Source organism: Vanacampus margaritifer, chromosome 9 (assembly GCF_051991255.1).
Source record: "Vanacampus margaritifer isolate UIUO_Vmar chromosome 9, RoL_Vmar_1.0, whole genome shotgun sequence".
In the NCBI taxonomy this organism is placed as follows: domain Eukaryota; kingdom Metazoa; phylum Chordata; class Actinopteri; order Syngnathiformes; family Syngnathidae; genus Vanacampus; species Vanacampus margaritifer.
In genome coordinates, this window is record NC_135440.1 from 15,395,949 (window position 1) to 15,421,026 (window position 25,078).

General features: G+C 42.0%; 4 protein-coding genes across 7 annotated transcripts; 3 read left to right on the forward strand and 1 right to left on the reverse strand.

The window, feature by feature from the left end:
• Window positions 1–1,429: 1,429 nt before the first annotated feature.
• Window positions 1,430–4,458, reverse strand: LOC144058388 (trypsin-3-like). 4 transcript variants are annotated; one of them, XM_077576828.1, is made up of 6 exons: window positions 4,437–4,458; window positions 2,481–2,529; window positions 2,241–2,403; window positions 1,923–2,176; window positions 1,712–1,848; window positions 1,430–1,632 (listed from the first exon to the last, which is right to left on the reverse strand). In XM_077576828.1, the coding sequence occupies exons 2-6, from the start codon at window positions 2,518–2,520 to the stop codon at window positions 1,483–1,485; spliced, it is 744 nt and encodes a 247-aa protein (XP_077432954.1). In that variant the 5' UTR covers window positions 2,521–2,529; window positions 4,437–4,458; the 3' UTR covers window positions 1,430–1,482. The 4 variants fall into 4 exon arrangements, with proteins under 4 accessions (XP_077432954.1, XP_077432953.1, XP_077432955.1 ...); XM_077576827.1 differs by lacking the exon at window positions 4,437–4,458 and adding an exon at window positions 4,022–4,111; XM_077576829.1 differs by lacking the exons at window positions 2,481–2,529; window positions 4,437–4,458 and adding an exon at window positions 4,022–4,142.
• An 868-nt stretch (window positions 4,459–5,326) lies between these two features.
• On the forward strand, window positions 5,327–11,674 carry LOC144058372 (uncharacterized). Its single transcript, XM_077576793.1, has 4 exons — window positions 5,327–5,437; window positions 5,748–6,927; window positions 7,020–7,442; window positions 9,269–11,674. Exons 2-4 carry the CDS (start codon window positions 6,672–6,674, stop codon window positions 10,033–10,035), a joined length of 1,446 nt encoding a protein of 481 aa, XP_077432919.1. The 5' UTR covers window positions 5,327–5,437; window positions 5,748–6,671; the 3' UTR covers window positions 10,036–11,674.
• Window positions 11,675–11,772: 98 nt separating this feature from the next.
• On the forward strand, window positions 11,773–16,883 carry LOC144058384 (uncharacterized). Its single transcript, XM_077576821.1, has 4 exons — window positions 11,773–12,112; window positions 13,422–14,270; window positions 14,396–14,492; window positions 16,066–16,883. The coding sequence occupies exons 1-3, from the start codon at window positions 12,031–12,033 to the stop codon at window positions 14,440–14,442; spliced, it is 978 nt and encodes a 325-aa protein (XP_077432947.1). The 5' UTR covers window positions 11,773–12,030; the 3' UTR covers window positions 14,443–14,492; window positions 16,066–16,883.
• A 1,522-nt stretch (window positions 16,884–18,405) lies between these two features.
• Window positions 18,406–24,750, forward strand: LOC144058283 (uncharacterized). Its single transcript, XM_077576665.1, has 2 exons — window positions 18,406–18,958; window positions 19,192–24,750. Exons 1-2 carry the CDS (start codon window positions 18,601–18,603, stop codon window positions 22,356–22,358), a joined length of 3,525 nt encoding a protein of 1,174 aa, XP_077432791.1. The 5' UTR covers window positions 18,406–18,600; the 3' UTR covers window positions 22,359–24,750.
• Window positions 24,751–25,078: the final 328 nt, after the last annotated feature.

The following is a 25,078-nucleotide window of genomic DNA, read 5'->3' on the forward strand; positions in this document are numbered from 1 at the left end:
AAGCTCATTACCGGTGACAGAAAGTTTTATCATTATTGAAATCTTGACTTTTTAAAACTACGGTTAACAATCAAACCGTAATTGGCCATTGACCATTCAAGTGATTGCATCAGATGGTCCGGGACGTCGCGGATTTCCCCGTAAAAAAAAAATGGTGATGGAGAATCCGTCTATACTTCCAAAGCCAGCTGAGGCTCGCCCTAGTGTTTACTGTATATATGATTTATTGTTCTCCTGGCGACTCGGAAGTGATCTTTAACACTGCATCTGAAATTTGAAACAGCACCTGAATATTTGACACTAATTGTTGATTTTTCCCCCTCAATGTTCTGTAGTTTAGCTACACTGAATAATTTGAAGGTTAAAACAAAAATATGTGTCAGTAATTTGAATTCAAAATCCAATGGCACAAATTTTTAAACAAGTGCATCCCAGAGATTTGGAGGGAAATAAGGAACCAATCATGCTGCATCCTTGACAATGGATGAACGCTCATTTGTTGGAGGACTGCAGTTGCTTGTTTAGTCTGTTTGTTGTGAGTGACAACATTTTGATTGAAGAGGAGGATTTTGTCTGCTTGTTGTTAGAAGACTACGTTTGTCTTCCGCGTGTTCGTTGTTGTTCGGGTAGAGAGAATGTTGATTTTCTGAATACAGACTAGAGATCGGTGAACAGGTCCTTCGAAGGATTTATTTTACAGAATATTCCGGACACAAGCAAGTTTACAGACAAATGGCTGCAGTCCTCTCGCAAGTGTGTAGTTACAGCGGACTCACAGCATTCTTATACTATCTTGAAAGGCAGTATCATAAAATCCCCAAGCCCCCCACTGCCCTCGGCTAAGCCAGACATCATTCAATACACCTTGACAAATGGCCCATTGATGTGGAAACAGACGAGGTCCTTCAGACATGACGACACGAGCAGAAATTGCGACAGCACTTACAAAGACACATCCACAGATAAAAGTTCTACTGAGGAAATAAGTCAATTAAAACAGTTATAACTAAATCTGGGCAGAAGACTCTCAACATTGTTTATAGTTCTACTGTATTACTATTTTGTGTATTTGTGTATTGTAACAATCCGCAGTGTGGCACCGCGCCATGGGGTGGCGCCTCTTTTGTTTTTGTGGGCATGTTCAGCGCTTTCCCGTTTTTGGCTGTGAATGTTTTTGACGCCGGGGAGACACGATTATTGTGACACTGTTTTGTTATTTTTTTAAATAAAAGTGAACCTGCGGACTTCCAGTTGCTCTCCTGTTTTTTTTCTGTCCCGCTGCGCTGTCCATGGTCAATCAGCCCCTGCGCATTACAGTATGTTTTTTTTTTTTTTGGTGCGTGTAGTTTGTAGAAATCCCATTGTAGTTTGTTGTCTTTATTTTGACAGTGAATTTCTTACATATACAGCAATGCAACACAAGCACGAGTTGGATTTAAATTATTTATTTATGTGAAGTTGCTCTGCCAAGCAAAATGTCTTTTAGTTGGACGACATGGTGCTGCGAATCCAGGAGTTGTAGTTGCAGACCTTGGCGTAGACACCAGGCTTGTTCCTCTGGGCACAACCGTAACCCCAGGACACGACACCCTGAAGCTGGCCGTTACACACCACGGGGCCGCCAGAGTCTCCCTGCACACGTACAATTTATGAAATAACTCAAAATAAGGTTTTGTTCACTTAAAGAATGTGTGAGATTTTTTGCTCGTACCTGGCAAGAGTCTTTGCCTCCCTCCAGGAATCCAGCACAGAACATGTTGGAGGTGATCTGTCCAGGGTAGGAGCCCCTGCAGCTGCTGTCGCTCAGGATGGGGGCATCCAGGCACCTCAGACGATCAGGGTAGTTGTCTGGAGAGGAGGAAAGAACGCAGGTGAGTGTTGAGACATCAACAAATTGTTCCCCTGTGAGGGTTTTCACGCACTTCCAGAGCCACTCATGTTGCCCCATCCAGAGATGAGACAGCGGGTGCCTGAGCCGGCGCAGCTGGAGGGCAGGGACACGGTGCGCACGTAGTTGTTGAGGGTGGCGGGCTTGCTCAGCTTGATGAGCATGATGTCGTTGTCCAGGTTGCGGCCGCTGTATCTGGGATGTCTGATGACCCTGGCGGAGTTGATGAACTGCTCCGTGCCCTCGTTGACGGCGATGTTGTGCTCGCCGAGACGCACCTGGACGCGGCTGCGCGGAGACGCACGGCGGTTATGTCGGGGTTCGAAGTTTGACGCCGGCGATGTTGACTTACGACTTGTAGCAGTGAGCAGCGGACACCACCCAAGTGCTGGAGATCAGAGAAGCTCCGCAGAAGTGGTAGCCGGAGTTCAGAGAGACCTGGTAGGGCACCGAGTTCTTTCTGCACTCGTATCCTCCGACAATCTTGTCGTCCTCATCCTCAATGGGAGCAGCAACTGTAATCCAAACATAACATTTTTTTACCTCAAGAAAAAAAACATCATTTGGTCACAGAATCGCAGCGAATACTCACAAGCTGCAGCGCACAAGGCAAGGATAATCAAGTACTTCATGGTTGTGTTCTAAAGCCAGTGGACCGACACAGTGGAGGAACAGCATTGGTGGGTTTATATACACCTCAGAACTGTCTACTCACTCAACTCTTTATCTAAGACCCGCTCAAGGACTTTCCCATGTACTGTGCAAAATGATTAAACATTAGCCCACCTGGGAAGTGCACCAGCATGGTCTAAGCTATTTTTTTGTTGCTCGTTTATAAATGGACAGATGTAGAATGAAGTATGAAAGAGCACACATCATCTTTGAAAATATAAAATACTGAAGGTAGACTATGTAGACATGACCTTCTAGTGTTTCTCAAACTTTGAGGCTTGGCACATATTTCATTTCAGACAAACTGTTACAAAAACTGGAATCGAGTGTTAATTTTATCTGCCATTTTTAAATTTAGTCTCAGTTTTTGGCCGATTTCAATCACGCTTGTTAGTTTTCATCATAGTTAGTCAACCTCATCCCATTTTTATTTAGCCCATTTTTAGTTCACTATAAATCTAGTATTTTAGCCTTTAATTTAGATCAAGAAAACATCATTTTATCCATTTAGTTTTAGTCAACAAAAACTGTCAACGTTTTAGTCAGGACAATCATTTTAGACCTGTGTATTTTTATTTTTTTTTGTCAGCAGATGATGTTGAACATTTCGGGTCTAAAATTATTTCACATAAAATGTTCTCATCTTTTTGACTTCACACACAATTACAGTATATCAACAAGTGGCTACTATTGCTCCATGTTATGAGCTAGTAAAACAGCAAGCATTAGTTAGCGGTCGGATTAACATTATTGTTGGAACGTTAGTCAGGATAATCATTTTACCCCTGCATATATATTTTTTGTCAGCAGATTATATTCAACATTTCGGATCAAAAGCTATTTTACAAAGTTTTCTTTTTTTTTCCTTTTTTTGATGATGATGAAAAACAACTTCACACACAATTGCAGTATATCAAAGTGGCTACTATGGCTCCATGCTACAAGCTAGTTAGCGGTTGGATTAACATTATTGTTGGAACGTTATAGCTGTTAGATTAATGTTACGTTATACCTAGGGTGACTATATTCCCATTTCTCCCCCCCAAAAAAGAGGACACTTGCCTCGGCCTTGAAATTGTGGTACCAGTCGCAGTTAGTGTACTTCACCTCCTATTAGTCACGCAATGCCAACCGGACATTTTCATGAATTTATAAAACCCCCGGACACCCGAACAGGACGTAAAAAAATTGTCTGTCCTCCCCAATATTCTCCCAAAAAAGGGTTCATAAACTAAAATGTCCAGTTTTTATGAAGTGAAATACATTTTTGTCTCTTTATTAAGTCGACGAAAATGCATATTGATTTAGTCCCCGTTATTTTTTAATGAGGGTTTTAGTCTAGTCTAGTTTTAGTCCGGGGTAAAATGTGCGTTGACCAAATTATTTTTGTTTAGTGTTCGTTGACAAAATTAACACAACTGGAATCACAGGTTGATTATGTAATAATTTCCCAAGACACACCTGCTGAGCTTGGACGGCGCACACACTAGTTGGAATGACGTGTGTAGTAGTGTTGTGGTCTGCCAGACACACACTGCCACAAAGCTCCCTTTCAAGATGATGTCAAAAGTAATTGTGCAAATCAAACCTAACCCCTCCTTTGTTTTTGCTTTTTGTAACTTTGATATATGGTGTATGCGGAAGTTGCATATCCAATTGCTATATATATGATTTCCCCTCAGTTTCATCAACAAGTAATTTCCAGAGTTTGTCAAACAATCAAACACTTAAAATGAGAGCTATGACAAATGCAATAAGATAAAAAAAATATTTGTGATAGCTTAAATACATATTTACATTTAAACCATTAAATAATTGATCAATACATACATTAAAAACGTACATGAATGTTTGGGAGACGATGATCGTCACCTACCTTTTACAAAATATTGTCATGCTAATCTGCTAATGCAGTCCCAATTTTGTAAAATAAAATACGTTAAACAATCAATTTACATATTATGCAATAATAAAACACTAAATTTTAAACAGTAAGAAATACAATGTGATGTGATATAATAGAAAATGCAGTGATCATAAAAAAAGGTATTTGCTAGAGCTTAAAACAATTAACGATGATTTAATATATTAAATACTGTGATTGAAAAAACACCAATTACTAAATTAGTAACATTAAAAATTTGTGGATCACCATGGGATTTATGTTCATAAGTACATAAATTCAACCAAGAATTATGAAAATGTGGGGCTTGGAGGCTAAAAATGTTTTATGTGTGAAGAATTTCCCTACTACTTAGTGGGAAACATTTGATCATCTTATGTCCACAGTAACATGTAACAATTTTTTTAAGGAAAAAAACATGAAGTGTTATCAGAGGTAAAAATAAATCACTTTTGACCAAAGCTGGACTGTACATTAAAAAAACAGATGAGCCAAAGTTTCATCAGCATCTGCACAAAAGCTACAAAAAGTGTCCAAATCCACAATTTTGGAGATTAAAGAATTCCAAAACTGGCATTGTTTATACCTGAAGGTAAACAAATAAATTTCCATTTTCTGCGTAGTTTAGACTTTAGAGTAGGTATTTCTTTACTTTTAATCACTATTTGTACTTTTACCAGACTATTTTTTTTAACTCACGTATTTTATCTGTACTATTTAAGTACTATGTGAGAAATTTTACCTTTACGCTTTTACAGTCATGCAAATATGTATTTTTATTATTATTATTATTTAAACGTTTGAAAACAATAGTAGTAAATACGTCCTATATGTGATTGGTGCGACGCTCCTCTCCCCGATGACGTCAACAGAGAGCGACGGTCTCGGGCTTGTGTATCGTCGCCGAGCTAACAGCTGCGCGGATTGTGTTTTGCTTCCCCACCTCCCTCTCCTCCGCGCGTCGTTGTCATGAGGTAGGAATAAGACCACTTTTAATATTTTTAACTAAGAATAATATCCGCATCGCTCTTTGTGACACCTCTAACCTTCGCCTTTGGCGCAACTTGTGCTAGCGTGTTAGCGTGTTAGCGAACGTCTAGCTTCTTCCTGGCTCTGTCACCGTGTCAACGTATGGCCAGTGCGCAGCCGTTGCGGTCGTGGTGTGGTCCGAACTGCGGATGGATGCGACGCAGCGCAAAAATGAATTACGCGGCCCTCTCTAATTGTGTGTGTCTGGCCGAGGCGCGTTTGTTAAGCGTGTCACGTCTGTTTGTTGTCTTTTAGCGTCGGAGGGGATCCTCAGGCTGGGACGATGCAGCCCTGTCAAAACAGCTGGGCGGTCAGATGAACGCGACATCGTCCCATTTATAAGTACATTTTATTAACACTGGGCTTTTACAAACAAGGGGACATGTTTGTAATGGGTGGTCTCAGCACTTATGCGATTGGTCTTAAAACAGGCACACAGCTTATTGATCCATGTATGTCGTGTGCTTCAATATTAGTTTATGTACAGCGTTGATGCATTGACAAAACTTGAGCAGCCAAATTTCAGCTAGTGTAAATAATGACATTTATTTATATAGCTGCAGCTCACCTTAAAGCTGGCAAGAACTTCCAATTCCATCCCATTTCATTTTAAATAGTTTAATAATATATGGGGGATTAATAGCTCTTTAAATTCCACTCTGATACTTCAGAAATATAACAGCATATACCGGAAATTGGACCATGTTTAATACATCATACTGTTGGATGCTGATTATTCAATATATTAACAAGAGCGGATGTGGAGAGGACGAATTTGAAATGTGATTGGCTGAACAGTCATGTTGCTAATATAGTTTTAGTTTCATGGGCCAGCACTTTTGATTCTGATATCTGATTGGTCCAAAGAAAAATATATGACATCTACACTACAGGGAGCAGTGCAGCCAAGAAAAACACTTTAAATGAGAACAGACTGTTGGGAAGAAATGAAAACAAATTACATGGAACTAATATAAGAATTTGGGTTGTAAATGTTGGTGATAGATTCTGATAATTTAGGGTAGCAAAGAAGGCCTTCGACCACTACATTGCAGTGAGTTCATAATGTCTTAGACTGTATCTGCAGCGAAACGCTGATCCGGTGTTAATGGGGCCACGCTCGTCAGCACCAGAATTGACCGCCCAGTCAGTTCTACGCTAAAACCAGCCCCCCAACCCATGACGGACTACTGTGAGGACGGGGGGCTGCTGTATGAGCAATCTCCTCCCATGCACATCAAAGTGGAGTCTCCCGAGGGACACTCCGCAGGGGGGGCTTCCGACAACGGCTTCCCCAGGGATGACGACGACTCGGAGGGCAGCTGTGACCAGAGCAGTGCGCCGCGCCCGGGGTTGCCCTTCAACGTGGTAGTGGTGCACCCCAAACTGATGGCGCCCGGTATGTCCTCAGACGACCTCTTGTCCGTCGAACAAAGTAAGTTAAAAAACTTTTAAAATAAACGGTTGCATTTTTTCTCTCGATTTATAAACCTTCTGTTCTTGTGTTGTTGTTTGCGATCCCTACAGACAGAGCTATGTCAGCTGCACTCGCTGCCAATGGCGCAGGCAAACGAAAAAGTCGCTTCAGCGGCGCCGAGCTGGAGGTGCTGGTGTCCGAGGTGACGCGGTGTGAAGGAGAGCTGTTCGGCCCGGCGGGGAGGCTCCGACGGCGCGAGAGGGAACGCATATGGGCCGGAATCCTCGAGAGGGTCAACGCCGTGTCCAGAGTCCCGCGTACGCTTCGGGAGGTCAAAAAGCGTTGGGATGACCTGAAAAGACGCAACGGCGGGCGGCTGGCGGACGCCCGCCACCGAAGCTGGTCTCTGCCCTCCGGCAGAGCGTCGATGCTCGGACAATCTTCGCAGTCCAGCCCCAGGCTTCAACACGGCAAGCAAAAGCAAAGCTCCAGACCGAAGCCCACGTTCACATGCTTTCCTGAGTCGGACACAGGTAAACTGTTTGACTTGCTTGGTGTATTTGGGGATTTTGAGGGGAGTACAAAAAAACACTATACACATGCACTAACTGCTTTGGGCAAAACAGATGTAACAATATTTTGTTACATGGCACAACAAATGTAAGTTGTAATTTACTGTTTTTCTATATTGTTTATTTGTTTCGTATTTATGGCCTCGGATTTATGGCCTTTTCCACTTTCTGTGATTATGACCTTGCTACTATAGAGGACCAAAACTGCCCAAATTAAAAATAAATAGACTAAATAAATAAATGACTAAAAGTGAAAATAAACACACATATAAAAATACAATAAAAAAATAAATAAATATACATGGTTGCTCGACAAGTTGTGGTGACAGTGGACAGGAGGGTCGTCCATTGCTGGAGCTCTCCATGCAAGGCGGCGAGACTTCCTTGTTCGCCGACCTGCTCACTCTCGGCAGTTTGCAACAGCGGAGCCCAACCCAAGACACGCTTAGGACCGCCCCCTCATTTGAATAACATTTTGACCCGACAGCGCGTCTGCAGCATGAAATAAATAAATGTGAAAGCAGAGCGTTTTATTCTATTTATATATTTATTTTTATTTTTTATTTTTTAATCTTGTTTTTTATTTTTGTTTTTATTTTTACTTTTATTTATTTATTTAGGGATATATAAATATATATATATTGTTTGTATTTCTATTTATTTGTTTGTATTAATTTTTTGATTTATGTTTTTATATTAGTTTTCATTTTCACTTTTACTTATTTATTTAGTCACTTATTTATTTTTAATTTTTGCAGTTTTGGTCCTTCATATGCTACTCCATTAGCATATGTTCTGCCTGGGGTACAAATTTATGGTTACATTGCCACCACAGGAACAGAACTTTTAGACAGATAATAGTACAGATTTTGCCAGTAATCCACTAGTAGACCAGGGGTGGTCAAATTATGGCCCTGTGGCGTTAATCTCTTTGTTTTTTTCCCTCCTAAAATTGATTATTATTATTTTTACTATCATTTATCATTTTAGATAATTGGGTTATTTTATCATTTTTTTAAATTGGCTAATTAATTATAAAAAAAATGTTGTCAATTATAAAACCCATAGCTGTGAATGAGTTGTTAGTGTTTAAGTATTATATACAGTATAAAAAGTATATATATTTTTTTATTACATCAGTGATGATCTGTCAATAAAAAATAAAAGGTTGGCTCTTGAGCACTGAAGTTGACACACTTCCATTTGAGGGCCGTATACATAAAAATGGATGCTGGGGCCGCTTTGAAATTCTTTAACTTTATTAAACACACTGAAATCAATCAAACAAGCAATGATTTGTTTATATTTCCTAATTATTGAAAAACTTCTACATAACAGCGTCTTTGTTAAACATGATAAAGCAAATAGTTGAGAATTTTCTAAATTTGTGATTGGCCTGGACCCTGCATCCCGCTGGACTAGATCCAGCCGTGCACTCGACAGCGACTAAATCCTATTTCCTCATTCAGAAGCACAACAAAAGCAAACTGTAGTAAGATGACCCTAATTAATGTTCATAAATTGGACCTTGACACTGAGCAGAAAGTGGAAGACATCGAATACTCTTTATTCACCACATCCTTTTGGGTAATGCTGGTTATTATTTGAGTTGTAAATAGTTTATTTGTATATATACTTTTAAAAACACCCTTGTGGGCCTTGTCAAATGTCATTTTTAGTATACGGCGTGGGCCGTTGAAAATGAATGGCGGGCTACAAATGACCCCCCCCCCCCCCAGGCTGGCGGGCCATGCTTCGAAAAACACATTTTATGCTCACCTTTCCAGGTTTTGGAGGGGAGGGCTCCGAGAAAGATGCCTTGGACAAGGACGACGACAATCCAGAGCACGAGCGAGACGTTGGGGTTCCTGACTGTGAAGACGAAGACAACAGCATGGAAGACAAACTAGGCCTCGGGTTAGGCCTGGGCATCGGAGCCCCTCCCACCTCCGAACGATGGCTGCCCCCCTCCCCGCTGTACAGCGCCCCGTTCCTCAATGGCAGCCCGGAGCCCAGCAGCCCTCAGCCATCGCTCGGACCACAACAGGGTCCCCTGGAGGCCCCGCCGCGCGGCTCCTGGCTCGAGGATGAGCTCCGGGGGCTGGGAGAGGCGGCGATTCAGCTGGGAAACCGCGTGGACACCAGCCTGCGGGAATTCGCCGACTGTTTCCGACAGGACATGAGAACGCTCGTCGCCTCGCAGGAGGCGCTGGCGCTCAGTCTCCAGCAAAACAACGTCCTGCTGCAGAGGCTGCTGGGAGTGCTTGAGGCGCAGCAGCAGCAGCAACAACGCGTGCAACAGACGCAGTATTCGCAGGCATCGCAGCAACAACCACAGCAACAGAATGAAGTACAACAACAACAACACAAACTACATCAGCTCCAGCTGACTCGGCATTCAGACAACCCTTCCGCCGGAACCGCGGTTCCTTCGCCGTCCTCACCTGACCTACAAGCCACTTTTCCCTCGCACCCGCCCGCGGGCGTCAACGGGTGCACGCAGAAACCGCGGCGAGGGAGAGCTTTCGATCACAGGCGCAGGAGACGACGCTGAGAACCGAAGGGGCCGGCTGACGGTTAAAAGCACACACTTTACATACTTGATCATTAAGGATGTGACAGTGAATTTTGTTTTCGTTTTCTATGAATATAGTATTTGGAGTCTTGCTTCAGAAATACCCGTTGCACTTAAAAGTTGTCCTTAGAAAGAACTATTAGACGTGAGCTTATAGGGTGGCCTTAAATTTAACTGTACATATTCTTACGCTATAAAACCTCCTGACAAATAGAGTTGAGGAACAACTCGAGCCCTTTAGACACATTTTTCCTAGTCCAGAATTTACTGGAGGTCCTGGTGTGTTTACGTTCATGCTTTTCAATAGAGCTTGTAATGTATAAACAACATTGTCATGTAATGAAATGTCTAACTTTTGCGGGGTAGGATGGTTACAACTAGGGCTGAACAAAAATAATAATAATAATAAAAAATCCCCCTCAATATTGCGATTCCAATTTAATATGCAATTTTCAAGTTTATTTATTTTTTTTAAACAAGCAATAAATTATTTTGTATTACAATAAACAATATCAGATTTCTTTGTATACATAAATGTTTTTGGTCTCATAGCTTAAGTGTATGCAAAAAGCGTTCACTATGATGTCACAAAATGTGGCGTAATCATAAACCAATAAGTCATAAATCAGATTACAACAATGCAAACTAATCTGTGGCTTTATAACTTTCACTTTTAATGAAACAATCATATGTAAATATAAAAAAAATAAAACCTACCAACCGACCAAAATGAAGCTGTTTTTGTTTTTCTTCCAAATTGCAGCCTTTGCGGTTTGAAAATTGCATTCTATTACATCGTGATGTTGATTTGAATTCGATTTCTTGTTCAGCCTTAGTAGCCAACAATACTACTCCCAAAAAGTTCGGGATATTCAGCTTTCAGGTGAAATTTCAGGTGAACTTAAGCACAACTTGCTGCTATCTAACAAGAAAATGAGATAAACATTCACAACGGTTCACTACTAAATTCTCAGGTTTAATTAGAATTGGCAACATGTTGACGTTTTGACATCATGAGACAAAGATGACACCTAAAAATCGATCAACATTACCGTGCCATTATAATAAGGCTTCAAACAGGAAGTTGTGAGAGGACCATGGCCACTGAGCGTTCGAGTGTCATAAGGTGAGCTGCAGAGAGTGGAAGAGTCACAGAAAGACATCTTGAAATTTCACCCTTATATCCCAATATGCCTAACTTTTTGTGTGTATTGTATATTGTATTACAACTGCTACTGTAACTACCTGCTAATGTATGCCTGTGTTTTAGCAGTTTCATTGTGGATACTTTTTCAACTTTGGCAACACATTAAAAATGTGTTGAGTTTAATGCAATCTGAGACAAAAAAGAAAACGAAGAAAAAAATAATAAAGCACCCGATTTTGCTTGTATGCACTATCAAGAAAAACTAGAGACATAAACAGTATGTTTGTCAAATTCTAGGGTGGAATTAGATCATACGTAAATATGTAGGGCAATTATATTTCTGCATGCAGTGCGATTTGTGTGTAGATTGTCTAAAAACTAAAACAGCATATTGCTATCATATTTATAGTTTTGCACAAGCTATATTTTGTAATGTATTAACACATAAATAAAAGTAAGACTGGTTGATCACCTGTGGCATTCTTTTACAACGGGGTCAAACCTTTCATAGTTGGCACTAGTGGCGAGTTTTAATTTGAAATCTCGGCACGCAGAGAAACGCCATTTCCGCTTTGAGCTCAGTGACTGGCGAAGCTCAGTTTGCAGAGTAGCGTAAGTGCAAGGGGGAAATATGGCTACCGTATCCCTACAGCAGTGTCCAAAACAACGTAACTTCTTGACCGAGTAGGTAAACCCTTTCCAGTTTGCAAGACAGGCGCGGTTGCACTGGAAAGCGCCTCGGGCCAGGAGGGAGAAACCACATAAACCACTACCACTCCGGGAGCGCGAGAGTGGCGAACGGCGTATGTTATTCACCTGAGCCAAAAATGGCCGAGTCACCAGGAGGCGAACGGCGGCGGACCTTTGACTTTTCTGAGTCCGAATACGAGGACGACTCGGAAGAAAATGGTACGTGTTAGCTCGAGTCTGCCGGCTGACAAAACTTTGCTCCATGTACAGTCAGTTTGTGGGCCAGTGTTGTTTTGGTCATGTTTTAATTAAAGATGAACAGATAATTAACCGCCGTATATATATTTATTTTATTTTATTTTGTCTTGTCCTGATCAACCATAAAGCACTTGATTTCTGACGTATATTTTTTGCTGTTTGACTCGCAACCCTGTTCCAAATATATATTTTTCACCTGATACATCTAACTATTTCTGAATAAATCATTTACGATTCAAGGAAATAAAATATTATTCAAATATTTCAATTTTAGCATTATTAATTCCAGTATCAAGTTGTACATAAATGCAAATGTTTTGTTCAAGATACATGCTATGCTGTGCTAACTAGTCAAGAACTAACTTGGCTACAATTATACGAAGATAAACTTGGGTGTTAGTCTTTTGGCAGTGGATATTTTTGCCATAACCGACAACTGTCCTGCTAGCGCTATTTTGACGTGAACGGCTCAGATTGGTCAATCTGGGCGTGGTTCCTTCCTCGCTCCACCCCCTTCCGTGTCCATTTTCCAAGTTTTCATTTTATTTTGCCGCTGGTAGACTACTGCCTAACCCTAAACATAACCTCAAGCTGTTAGCATTACCTGCCTCACCCTAAACATAACCTCAAGCTGTTAGCATTACCTGCCTAATCATAACCATAACCCTTAGAGCATGTACTAAGCTCTTGTCAAGAAATTATGTATATAGTGTATTATATATATATATTTTTTTTAATTGCTAAAAGCAGGATTCCAACCCATGATCCGCACTTTTAGGGCAAGTGCCTTAACCATTATGCCACGAGCTAGTACATATTCACTGGCTCAAAATGTGTTCTTGTAGTTAAGGTCACTGCAATACATACACTGTGTAGTCGTTTTCTGAGGATGCGTTAGATTGAATGACACTCCACTGAAAAAAATGAAAAATAGAAGTGAGAACTTAGGTCTGTCTACTCATGGTAAGAAATTAGCTTGATGATGTTGCTTTAGCTCACTTTAGATGGCTTAAACAGGTTGTGGATGTTAAGAGACTTTAGATTTTAATACTATTATTTAAAGTATTCATTAAATGAAATGTTTTTTTTAACAGGATGAGACCACAAAGTTTATAAATCTCCAATTCTTTAACGCACAGCTGTCCAATCAAGCTAGCTGCTTGCATTTTGTCATTTTGCTCTAATTTGCCTTGTGTGTACATTTATGTTTTGTATCATCCCATAATTTTGTTTAAATTGATCAAATGTTTTCACTGGTTTCCATTTTCAGTTTTAGAGACTACTGAGAAAGTGCCCCCAGAAAAGCAAGCTCTGTCTGATGTAGAGGAAATTCACGCGAAGGCTGATGGAGCAAGCGCTGCGAAAGAACCATCTAAAGAGCCAGTGGAAGCCGAGTACTCCATAGAGTATGTGCTTCAAGATCACGGTGAGGCTGACAAAGGGAAGGACATTGATTCGAAAACCAACCCTAAAAAGTTTCGTATGGTGTGCAACGAGTGCGGAACGTCCTTCCCCCGTCGAGAAATGTTCTACCTTCACCGCCACTATCACGCACACAAGGATGAACTGGTTCCCCTCAAATGTTTAGAATGCGGACTTTCCTTCAAGGACCGCCGCAGCCTCATGAAACACAGACATGTGCATACAGAGCAGCCGAAGTATGAGGAGGAAGCTCGTTTTCAGTGTGCGGCGTGCGATCAATTTTTCCCTACGGCGCCAAAATTGAGGCGTCACAAATGCGACGATACAGACGACATGCCTTATCATTGTACCCTGTGCCGCAAAGAGTTCGTCGTCAAGTGCGCCGTCGCCAAGCACATGCTGAACCACTCAGAAGACGGCATGTGGACGTGCAAGGAGTGCGGTCGAAGCTTTCCGGACTACAGGACGATGCGCTGCCACCAGCGATGTCACCCCGTCCTTAAACCCTACGTATGTCCGGAGTGCGGCGTGGCCTTCACGCACTTCTCCATCTTGGAAGCTCACCGGCGCAAGCACGCTGAGGGACTACGCTCTTTCCTGTGTCCCATTTGTGGTAAGACCTTCATGTACCAGAGTCTGCTTCAACAGAGTCAGAATCTGCGCACCGGCGACAAGCTCTTCCATTGTCCTGATTGTGGTAAGAGTTTGTTTTGAAATTGAAAGGCATGTTGTCACAAGCTTAAGCTTCTTCCCACCAAGCGGACCCCTTGTGTCTGCACCGGCGCAAGGGAAAGAATGCTTAACTGTCTCCTTTGTCCCCAGACAAGCAGCTCCCCAGCCAACCTGAGAGCCAACATGACATTTCGTGAGGTGGAAGTACGAGTCACGAGAAAAAGCGTCCAGCCACACTGCCAATTAGGTGTGGGAATCTCTGACTGTTTCACAATTCGATTCGATTGCGATTTTTTGGGGGTCTGCGATTAGATTCGGAATCAATTTTTGAGTCTGAAGGATTTTTGATTTGATTGACAATTATTTCTGCTTCAATTTATAGATGTACAAAGGATTGTCATCATCTACTTCAGTCTGACTCGCTAATGCTAATTAGCTGCACTTCTGTCACTCAAAAGAACGGCTATTCATTCAAAACACTTCAGGAATGTTTACAGAGGAGCATCTTAACATTACTCACCGGCATATGCTCTTCCTATGCTGCAAAAACAACAACAACAACTTTTATTGACATAACTTGATCGTGATTTTTTTCCACTTTACTCTCTAATGTGGTTACAACTAAGCAGTGTATCAGAACGCGTGGAACCACACTGCCCCTAAGTGGCCAAATCATGTACAGCATGAACAGCGCTCCCAATAAAGGCACACACAAACAAGGGCAAGGCAGTATAAAATAATTTTAATAAAATCGTACTAAGAATGAGAATCGTACTGAGAATCGCAATTCTTATGAGAATCCTTTTGGGGGAAAAGTACTGCCCATGTACTTATTGCGATGAGATAAGTTGAGGATGACCCTTTGAAAGGACAATTTTGAAATTTAAGTTTTAAAATCATACAAGTGCTCTTACTCTATACACAGATTCACTATTGTGAGTTGTATTAAATTGGAAGTGTCTAAATTCTATGCGTCTACTGCAAATTACAACTGTCTTACACAATTGCATGTCTGCAGTCAGGTAAACATTAGCTAATTTAATATAGCCTGTCATTGCTAATGAATTGTAAACCCAACCACCTAGTCAAGGATAGACTCAGCTGCTGGTGAGTAACTTTATAGAACAAGATAACAAAATAAAAGCGTAGTAAGCATAGAGTATGGATATGGTTAATAAGTGTAGCGGTTTCCTATATCTTTCAAAATGGATATAAATACTGTATATGCTTACTACTTTGTGGATTTTAATACATCACAGGTGTTGTTAATTTGAACTACTTGTAACTTGTTTTTTTATGAAGGACCAAAAATGCTAAAATAAATAAAAGTGAAATGAAACGGATATAAAAATATAATTAAAAATTTTAATACAAAAAAATATATATATAAATGGAAATAAAAACAACAAAAATATATACATAAATAAAAGTTTAAAATAAATACAAAAATAAATATGTAAAAATATTTAAATATAAATCAATAAATAAAAAGGTCATGCTGCAGTCATATACAAGGGTTAATAGCAACCACTGTGCTAAATGCAAAATTGTGATGTTTACGTCAATCTGTGTATGCCGTAAAACAGCTGCTCTGGTTAATGTAGTGGCACATACAACTGACAGATCAGAATCTACGTCACATGTAAACAGTTGACCAGAGATCTTGAATGAGAATTACAAAAAAAAGGTCTCCATGTAAACCCGGCAGCAGAGACAGACAACCAATCTTAACCTGCTATTCCTATACCAATGTCAGATGAACGTACAGTTACACCATCAGCGGCTACTTAACAAACCACATTTGATGTTCATGTGTGCAGGCTTTGGAGGAGGATGGTCCAAGAAAGATATTTTGGACAAGGATGACGACAAACCAGAGATGTTGAGGATTCTGACTGTGACTGTCTTTACATCAGAGCACCGCCAACCTCAGAATAATGTCCGCCTTTCCCTCAATAGCAGCCTGGAGCGCAGTCCTCAGCCGCCGCTCAGAGCGCAACAGGGTCATCTCGAACCTCCCACGGGGCTCCTTGTTCGAAGACGAGCTACGAGGGCTCAGAGATGCAAACATTCAGCTGGAAAATCGTGCGGGCACGGGTCTCGAGGAATTTGCTGACCGTTTCAGAAAGGGCATGAGAACACATGTCGCAGAAGGTGTTGGCACTCCATCAAAAATCCTCCTGCAGAAGCTGTTGGGAGTGCGCAGCAAGAACACACGCAATGAACGCACCACTTGAGACATTGCGGCAACAACATTTACGGTAGAAGATTGAAGTACAGTGAACACCTGCTATGAGCGGGTTGTAGTGACTGGCAAAAATATCTGAACATTTGATTCTCCCTCCTCTTCCCCCTTCGTAATTGCATAGGACACCCAGCAAAACGGAACATCTCAAATGCAAAAGGGGGGGAAAAAACAACAAAATTCCACAATATGGCAGCAAAGTACAGTAATAAGCTAAAAAATAATAATAATGCAAGGGTTCCCTGTACCTCAGCATGTCATAGAGCAACAACGCAAACTACATCAGCTACAATTTATTCTGCATTCAAGAACTGCATAGGCTATTGCTATCTTTTTAGTTCAATGCTATATTTTGTAGATATGAAATGTATTAAAGTGGAAATAAATGTTGAATGGCCACATAGCTCTGGATTTTACTTTTTCTCTGCACTTCTGCAGGTTTTCTCTGGTTACTCCGGCTTCCTCAAACATTGATGACTAAACTGCCTTAAGCATGTTTTCAAGTTTTATGGTTCTGGGGATACCTTACAATTTTTTTCCCAAGGTCTTATTTTAATCAATTAAATATTGTAATGTGTACTCCTAGTTGCAATATGACAAAAAAAAGATCTGTTTGGATTCATGTATTTAAATATTGATCGTTTGGTAGCTAGTAAAAATGCTGCACACTAATTCACAAAGTGTCCTGCAAAAGGATGACAGATTTTGAGATTTTAATTGGCCTGAATCTATAGATGTGGGGATGTGTTACTGTTTTTTTTTCTGTGTGCTACTCCTATGTAGTTATGCATGCAGAAATTCTGACCATTTCTTGCAAATTACTTTTAATTATATACCGCACCTCCTGCACCAAAATTATCTGAAATATGCAGGCACACTTGCTTAGTGTTAATTTTGTCAATGAAAACTGAACAAAAATAATTTCGTCAACACACATTTTTCAATGTACTAAAACTAGACCACTACACTAAAACGCTCATTAATAAACAATAACTGGGACTAAATCAGTATGCATTTTCGTCGACTAATGAAGAGACGAAAATGCACTTCACTTAATAAAAACTGGACTAAAAGCTATAGACTTTTTAGTTCATGAACAAAAGCGAGACGAAAACTATTTGATTTTGTAAAATCTTGTCTCTGTGACACTGTCATGTGACACAGTGACACCCCCCCTAATCTGCAGCTTGCGAGTGCAACATGCACAAACACATGCGACAGACAGGAGGTAGATTCACGGTGAGAGGTTAAACGAAAGTAAATTATACTGTAGTTATAACGTAACATTGATCCAACGTCTTAAATGTTCCAACAATAATGTTAATCCGACCACTAACTAATTCTGGTTAATTTACTAGCCATATTAGCCACTTGTTGATATGCTGTAATTGTGTGTTAAGTTGTTTTTCCTATTAAAAAAAAACAAACATTTTATGTGAAATAGTTTTTGAAATGTTCAACATAATCTGCTGACAATAAAACTAGACGAATACAATTATGTTTTCTTGGACTAAAATGAAGACTAAAGTGCTAGATTTATAGTCGACTAACAATGGACTAAATAGAAACAGGATGAGGTTGACTAACTATGATAAAAACTAACAAGCGGGATTGAAACTGGACTAAAACTGAGACGAAATTTAAAAATGGCGGATAAAATTAACACCACTCGCGAGCCTAATTAGGGAAAGTGGTATAGTATAATTGATGGCTGTAAATTAACGCAGGGCAGCACGATGATCAAGTCTTGGTAGCACAAATGAGATTTGGGGTTTGAATTTTGGTTCTAGTATGAACTTGAGTTTACATATTCTCCCTGTGCCTGTTTGGATATTCTAGAATCCTCACACTTTGCCAAAATAAATTAGTTTTTTTTTTGGGGGGGGGGGGGGGTGTCCTGTGCCTCTACTCCTCCCCTTGCCCGAAGTCAGGTAGGATCGGCCCAGGTCAGCCGCAAACTGAATGAGGACAGTCGCAACATAAAATTGATTGTTGTTTAATACAGTCGTCCAATTTCAGTTTTACTGTGAAACCTGGGAGCGGAAACGTCATTTCCTCTTTTGTTCGCTGAATTTTGTGAGTCTGCTGCTGGAGCCCATGCCAGGGGTGCATGGGGGGGAATATGGCCGCCATATCCCCACCGGAGTCTCCGCGACGACACAACTCCCTGGCGGAGGAAGTCCAAACATCAGGGGGCAAGACGGACTCGGCGGAACTGGAAGGCACCTCCGACCAGAAGGAAGAAAATACACCGAGTCAACCCCGGGAGCGTCATAGTAGCGAGCACAGTGGTAACAACAGCGCTTCCTTGCCCAGCCATTCTAAGGTGATTGAGTCGGGGGCTGGAGGCGACCAAACATGTAATTCATCGGAGCCAAAAATGGCCGAGTCACCGGGAGATGAACAGCGGCCCTTTGACTGCCCCGAAGGCGATGGTGGACAGGATGACTCCCACACAGAAGAAAATAGTAAGTGTGCGCTAACGGTGTTGTTATACTATTTTGGTAGCTTTTTAGCCTCCCCCATGTCCCCATTATACTGCTTTCGCCCCACTGTCCAGTGTACACTGTATTGTACAACCAAGCTAGCCGCTTACATTTGATCATATATCTCTACTTTCTGTGTTAGTTTAATCAATATATATCAATATTTTTTTCTTTGAGTAAGTTTATAAAACAGTGGCTCTCATTTCAATGTCCAGTTTCAGAGACTGCTGAAAAAGTGCTGTCAGAAACCCAAGCTATTCCTGCTGCAGAGGAAATCCATGAGAAGGTTGATGGACCAAACTTTGCTAAAGAACTTAGATCTGAGGATCCAATGGAAGATGTGGGCTCGATCGAGTATGTGGTTAAAGATCACGGTGAAAGTGAAAAGAAGAAGGACACTGATGTGACTTCCAAGCCAAAAAAGAATCGCATGGTGTGCAAGGAGTGCGGACTATCCTTCGCCCGGCGTGAGATGTTTTACCTTCACCGCCACAGTCACGCTTACAAGGATGAAATCGCCCCCCTCACCTGTAAAGAATGCGGCCTTTCCTTTAAGGATCGTCACAGCCTCATTAAACACAGACATGTCCATAAGGAGCAGGAGGAGGAGCCAACCCATGCGGAAAAAGAAAAAGCTGCTTTTCAGTGCGCGGCGTGTGACAAGTTTTTCCCCACGGCGCAAAAGCTGAGGGTCCACCATTGCAACGATGCAGATGACAAACCTTATCACTGTTCACTGTGCCGCAAAGAGTTCCAATTAAGGTGTTCCGTCGCCATGCACATGATGACCCACTCGCAGGAGGGCAACTGGACGTGCGAGGAGTGCGGGCGAAGCTTCCGGGACTACAGGAAATTACGCTGCCACCAACGGTGTCATCCCATCCTTAAACCCTACGAATGTCCGGAGTGCGGCATGGCGTTCCGTTACAATTCCGTCATGGAAGACCACCGGCGCAAGCACAGCGACCAACTCCGCACGTACTTGTGCACCATATGCGGTAAAAGCTTCAAGTACAGCAGCCTCCTCCAACAGCATCAGTATCTGCACACGGGCGAGAAGCCCTTTCGCTGTCCTGATTGCGGTAAGAAATTTGCCTTTGCTCAAAATATGAGGGCACACTGTCGCCAACATAGACTGCACCAAACCTCGACTGAGCAGCCCGCCAAGCAAACCCCCGCGCCTGCGCCGGCGCAAAGGGAAGAGAACACGCCCTCGAGTGACGATCCAAAACGCACTTTTAACTGTCCGCTCTGCCCTCAGACGTGCGGCTCGCCAGCCAACCTCAGAGCCCATATGCATTTTCATGAGGTGGAATATGAGTCACAGGAGAGAAAATTCCAGGCGCCCCCAGAAATTAAAAAGGTTTGGGACAAAGGGCACAAGTGTCCACACTGCCCGTGTACTTACCGTGACGAGATCAGTTTACGATTACACATATTCAAAACTCATCAGAGTGTAGCACAAGATTGGGACAAAGTGTCAATTTTGCCTCCAAAAGAGTTAGCCAGTGAAAATCTGCCGGTCAAATTGCGAAATGACGACACGGGGATTAAGCCATACAAGTGCCCTGAGTGTGAGAAAATGTTCCGCCATCGCTCGGTGTTAGAACTGCACATGCGCATCCATTCCAAGGACAAGCCTTACCAGTGCAGCGTGTGCGGCAAAGGGTTCCGATTCAGCAGCTACTTACAGCAACACGTTATCATCCACTCGGGTCAGAAGCCGCATAAATGCCCCGACTGCGGCAAGGATTTTGCCTTCCTGCAGAACATGAGAACCCACCAGAAGCTGCATCAGGAAAAACCCTTCCGCTGCACCAGCTGCCGCAAAGGCTACAGCGACGAGGCGCAGCTTCAGCATCATATGCTGTCGCACAACGGCGAGAAGCCTCACAAATGCAACCTGTGCGATAAGAGCTTCGGCTTGGCGTATCTGCTCCGGGATCACCTGAACACGCACACGGGCGAGCGACCCCACTGCTGCAGCGAGTGCGGCAAAACCTTCTCCTGGTTGAGCAGCTTGCTGGTGCACCAGAAGATCCACGATCGCAAGCGGGGGCAGAATTTTAGTCCGCTGAATTCTGTCCCCGGAAGGACTAGAGGACGAGGGAGCAGGGGGAGGAGAGGGGGGAGGCTGATGTGGGGTATGTCCCGATCATTAACGGGGGCTCCTCTTTATCCTGACTCACACATGCCACATTCTTCCTTGCTATCTCAAGAGGAGACGCAGTTGAGAATGCGGAAAGTGTTTCTTTCTGAACTACGCCCTGCACCGGTCCAATGGGGGGTGGACGGTGACGGCGTAATGCCAACCCCCTCGTCGCTGCAGCCAGACGGCTCCTCTCAAAAAGCCGGCCCCTCTGGACTGGACGGGATGGAAAAACACACCCACCCCGCCGCCGCGACGTCAACATCATCCGGTTCTTTGCACCATGACTCCCGCACGTTGTCCTTTGGGGACGGCGCAGCATTGTGGAGCGTCCAACCTCCTCTGATGATCTCCCCGAATAAGGTCGGTCAAGAGCTCCAGCCGCCAAGATGGCCGGTGAAAGCGGACGGCACCGTGTGGGACCCTCAAGCAATAACGTTGACTGTTAGCCAACCCGAGCAGGTGTGGACAGAAAGCGAGGCGCAAAAACAGAGGACTTCAGGTGTCGCAGGTGCGTCGTCCTCGGCTCAGATAGACCAAAGCGTCCCCATTCCGGTGTCTGTTGCTCATGGGATTGGTAGCACTCTGTGGGGCATTCAAGCCCCACTGGGGGCTTCAACTAAAATGACCTCCGCTCAGAATGTTGCGAACAATCAAGACTTCCAGCTACAGCAGAAGCAGGTGGCGGCCGCTTGGGCTAACGTACCCACTCAGACTGCAGGCCAGAAACTTCCCATCCCCATCACTCCCTTCCCGCAAGCCATCGGCACAACACTCTGGGGCTTCCAAAATAACACCGTGGGTCCTCAGCTTTTTCTCACCGGGCAACTCAAGCCGGGCAGCATACAGGACCTGCAGCAGCAACCCATGGTATCAGCCAATCAGATCATCCTAAACCAGCCGCCTCCTTTTTTCTCCCCAACGCTCACCGCGCTTCCCACCATAGCTTTACCCGGCACGCACTCCCTCCACACCGTTTCGGTCGGTCCGCTGCAGAGACCGCACCTCCCCAATATTTTCTTCACCCCTCAGGCTGTCCTGACTGAGAGGCCCCCCATGCCACAAACTTCGGCCCTACCTCAGCTCGCCACGCAGACCGAAGCTCACAAACTGGGAGCCAGTTTGCCTTTTGCCCCCGAGCGGCTTCTGCAGTGCATGATATGCGGCTGCTCGTTCCCACGGGAGCTGGATCTTCAGTTGCATTACTTGCAACATGCACAAGGAGAAGTTTGACTTTGTAGCTTGAGTGATGGATTTGTTAACTTTTTCTATTCTGTTGAACCTCATGTTCTCTGACGCTCACTTGTGCATTTTGAGCAGCTGACTTGGATGGGCATTAAAGCCAAAAAAAACAACAACAACAACTTGAGTTATGCTGCACACTTTTTAAATTCTACTATTTCACTCTGAATAAGACTGCAGATACTGTTATGTGTTTAGAAACAATAGTTGTTTCTCTTTTAAAAATGCTTTTAATATAATTAATATAACAACTTCTAAAGGGTGTGGACCAATTGACCATTTCATTTTTTTACCAATAACTTTGGGATTTAAAGGGTAAGTCAACCCGAAAATATACAACAATAATAGTGTGAACCTGAACTAAGGAGCAAAAAACCACACATTTTAACCATCTCAGTGGGCGCCCATTTTTCCACTTGCTGTCAACTGAAAATGATAGTTGCTCGGGACTCATGTAACGACCAATCACGACTCACCTGTTTTCTGACTTTAGCCACGTGACGTTCGCAAGGCCATTTATTGATCATTACCTGCGCCCTGATCAACCATGATGTCATTTTCAGTCGACAGCAAGTGTCAAAATGGCCGCCCCCTGAGATGCATTTTGCTTCTTAATTCATATTCCACAAATACAATATTAATCAGAATAGCGTGTTTATACTAGTGGGGCTGAATAGAACATATTATTGTCAAGAAAATGTTCTGGTTGACTTCCCCTTTAAAAATGTTTTTATTTGTACATTTTTGGTCCCATCTGGAATCATTTTTGAAAAGTTTCATGTACAGTAAAGTGTGCCTTTTATGAGTACAGTCTGCATGTCTGCTACGCCGGTATTGTAGGCTTAGTTTGTTAGTAAAGTAGACAGAACAATGATGTCACTCCTCAGTGAGGACACAGAACTGTCCTCCATATACACTGAAATACTGTTTATGGAAATACTGGAGTACAGTGGTTATGAAAAGTCTACACACCCCTGTTCAAATGCCAAGTTTTTGTGACCTAAAAATATAGTATGCCATCTTCTAAATGGGGATGTGGCTGTGTTAAAAAATAAAAAATAAATTTTCCTTCAAATTTTTGATAAATGGGGGTCAGCACACAAAACATTTAACGTCTTGAAAATTATTTTGTATCATCATGACTTTACTTAACTTGCTGGTGGGGTACGTGCTGTTAAATGATGATATAATTTGTCATCTTTTGCGTGTTCCAAAAATTGGAGATGAGACTTCTTTGTGAAAAAGGCTCCTTCGAAGGATGATTTATTACAGAGATCTCCGGTCACACAAATTGAATATCACGTAAAGAGTGTGTCAATCCAAGAGTGCGTGCCCCCTCCCTTGCGAGAGAGAGCTCTTTATACACCCCAGTCTGTAGAAGAACGCCTTTTTCTCCTCCCATGAATAAGAAAAACAGATTGGTTCTCACAATGTTACATAACAGAAGAAAAACAGAGAAGAAAACAGAATCTCGGTACACAGTTCGCACCTGTGTTCATCTTTTAGACACAACATATTCTTCAGTGTACCAGTTCGTACTTTTTTCCCAAAACAAAATCTCACAAACAGATTGAACTTGACAGCTCCTAATGTAGTATAGTTGTGGGAACTGTGTGTGTGCGTTCTCTCTCACGAACAGAATATGTTCTCACGCTGGACACTGAGAAGAAATTTTAGACAAAAACAAGGTACCAGATAGGTTAAGGTCGAATTATATTGAGTTCAACATTATTTCACCTGCTCTACGCATCTATAAAACATTTCAACATGGTTAGAATATGAAATAAAGAATTAAAAATGTTAATAATGTTAACAGTGCTGACTACCATTTAACATAAATTTTAATGTGACTGGTTAATGAACACAGCCTCAGTTTTGGTGCAACCACACTGTTAATTATTTTTTACTTTCAAAAATGTATATTTTTTATTGAGTCGTGCAGTACAGCTTATAGGTCAAGTTAATGATCGTAAGTTTAGAGTTGATTGTTCTTGGTCCCTCTCTGTTTTTGTTTTATTTAAATTTTTAATATTTCACAAAATTCACTCATTTGAACGGGGATGTGTAGACTTGTTAAAGCCACTATACTTGTATGATGCTATTTTTATCCGGGTTCTCACTTCATACAAATAAAGTTCTCATAAGAAAATTAGTTAAAATGTGTAAATGTCAATTCATAAGAAGAGTAAGGGCCTTTAAATTATTTATTTGTGAATAATTAAAAGTACTCACTCCCCAGCCAGTGGAGCTTTAAATGTAGAACTATTTTCTGTTCAGTCATCTAAGCAAGGTGAAATACTCATCCTTGCTGTATAATGTAACACAAATAAACTCTTAAACTGTCAAGTATAAACTACCCTTTGTATGTCACATCCAACAGCAAATGATTAAAGAGAGAAAAAAAAGCCCTTCTAACTCTCTTCTTTTTTAGAAGTTGAAGTATCTTATTGTGGTGAATTCATATTAACTTGAACATAATATCATTTAATTGTCTGTCTAATCAAATGAGGAGGAGCCATTAATGGGGTCAGCAAAACAAATTCAATATAATTAAAAACTTTTGACAGTTCAATTATACAGTGGACCCCGCAATACTCGCGGTTTGGCACCCGCAGATTCACGTGAATTTGAATTCATATTTTAATTTGAATAAAATGTTTATATTTGAATTCATATTTTAATTTGATTGATATTGATTGAGATTCAGTTTC

Bases quoted from the DNA above. Each gene is read 5' to 3' on its own strand.
- LOC144058388 (XM_077576828.1), bottom strand. From the start codon at position 2,520: ATGAAGTACTTGATTATCCTTGCCTTGTGCGCTGCAGCTT. The intron at 2,404-2,480 runs GTGAGTATTCGC...TTTGGATTACAG, and splicing joins TGCCTTGTGCGCTGCAGCTT to TTGCTGCTCCCATTGAGGAT. The intron at 1,633-1,711 runs GTACGAGCAAAA...GTACGTGTGCAG, and splicing joins GAGGCAAAGACTCTTGCCAG to GGAGACTCTGGCGGCCCCGT.
- LOC144058372 (XM_077576793.1), top strand. From the start codon at position 6,672: ATGACGGACTACTGTGAGGACGGGGGGCTGCTGTATGAGCAATCTCCT. The intron at 6,928-7,019 runs GTAAGTTAAAAA...CGATCCCTACAG, and splicing joins CCTCTTGTCCGTCGAACAAA to ACAGAGCTATGTCAGCTGCA. The intron at 7,443-9,268 runs GTAAACTGTTTG...TCACCTTTCCAG, and splicing joins CTTTCCTGAGTCGGACACAG to GTTTTGGAGGGGAGGGCTCC.
- LOC144058384 (XM_077576821.1), top strand. From the start codon at position 12,031: ATGGCCGAGTCACCAGGAGGCGAACGGCGGCGGACCTTTGACTTTTCT. The intron at 12,113-13,421 runs GTACGTGTTAGC...TTCCATTTTCAG, and splicing joins GGACGACTCGGAAGAAAATG to TTTTAGAGACTACTGAGAAA. The intron at 14,271-14,395 runs GTAAGAGTTTGT...CTTTGTCCCCAG, and splicing joins CTTCCATTGTCCTGATTGTG to ACAAGCAGCTCCCCAGCCAA.
- LOC144058283 (XM_077576665.1), top strand. From the start codon at position 18,601: ATGGGGGGGAATATGGCCGCCATATCCCCACCGGAGTCTCCGCGACGA. The intron at 18,959-19,191 runs GTAAGTGTGCGC...TTCAATGTCCAG, and splicing joins CTCCCACACAGAAGAAAATA to TTTCAGAGACTGCTGAAAAA.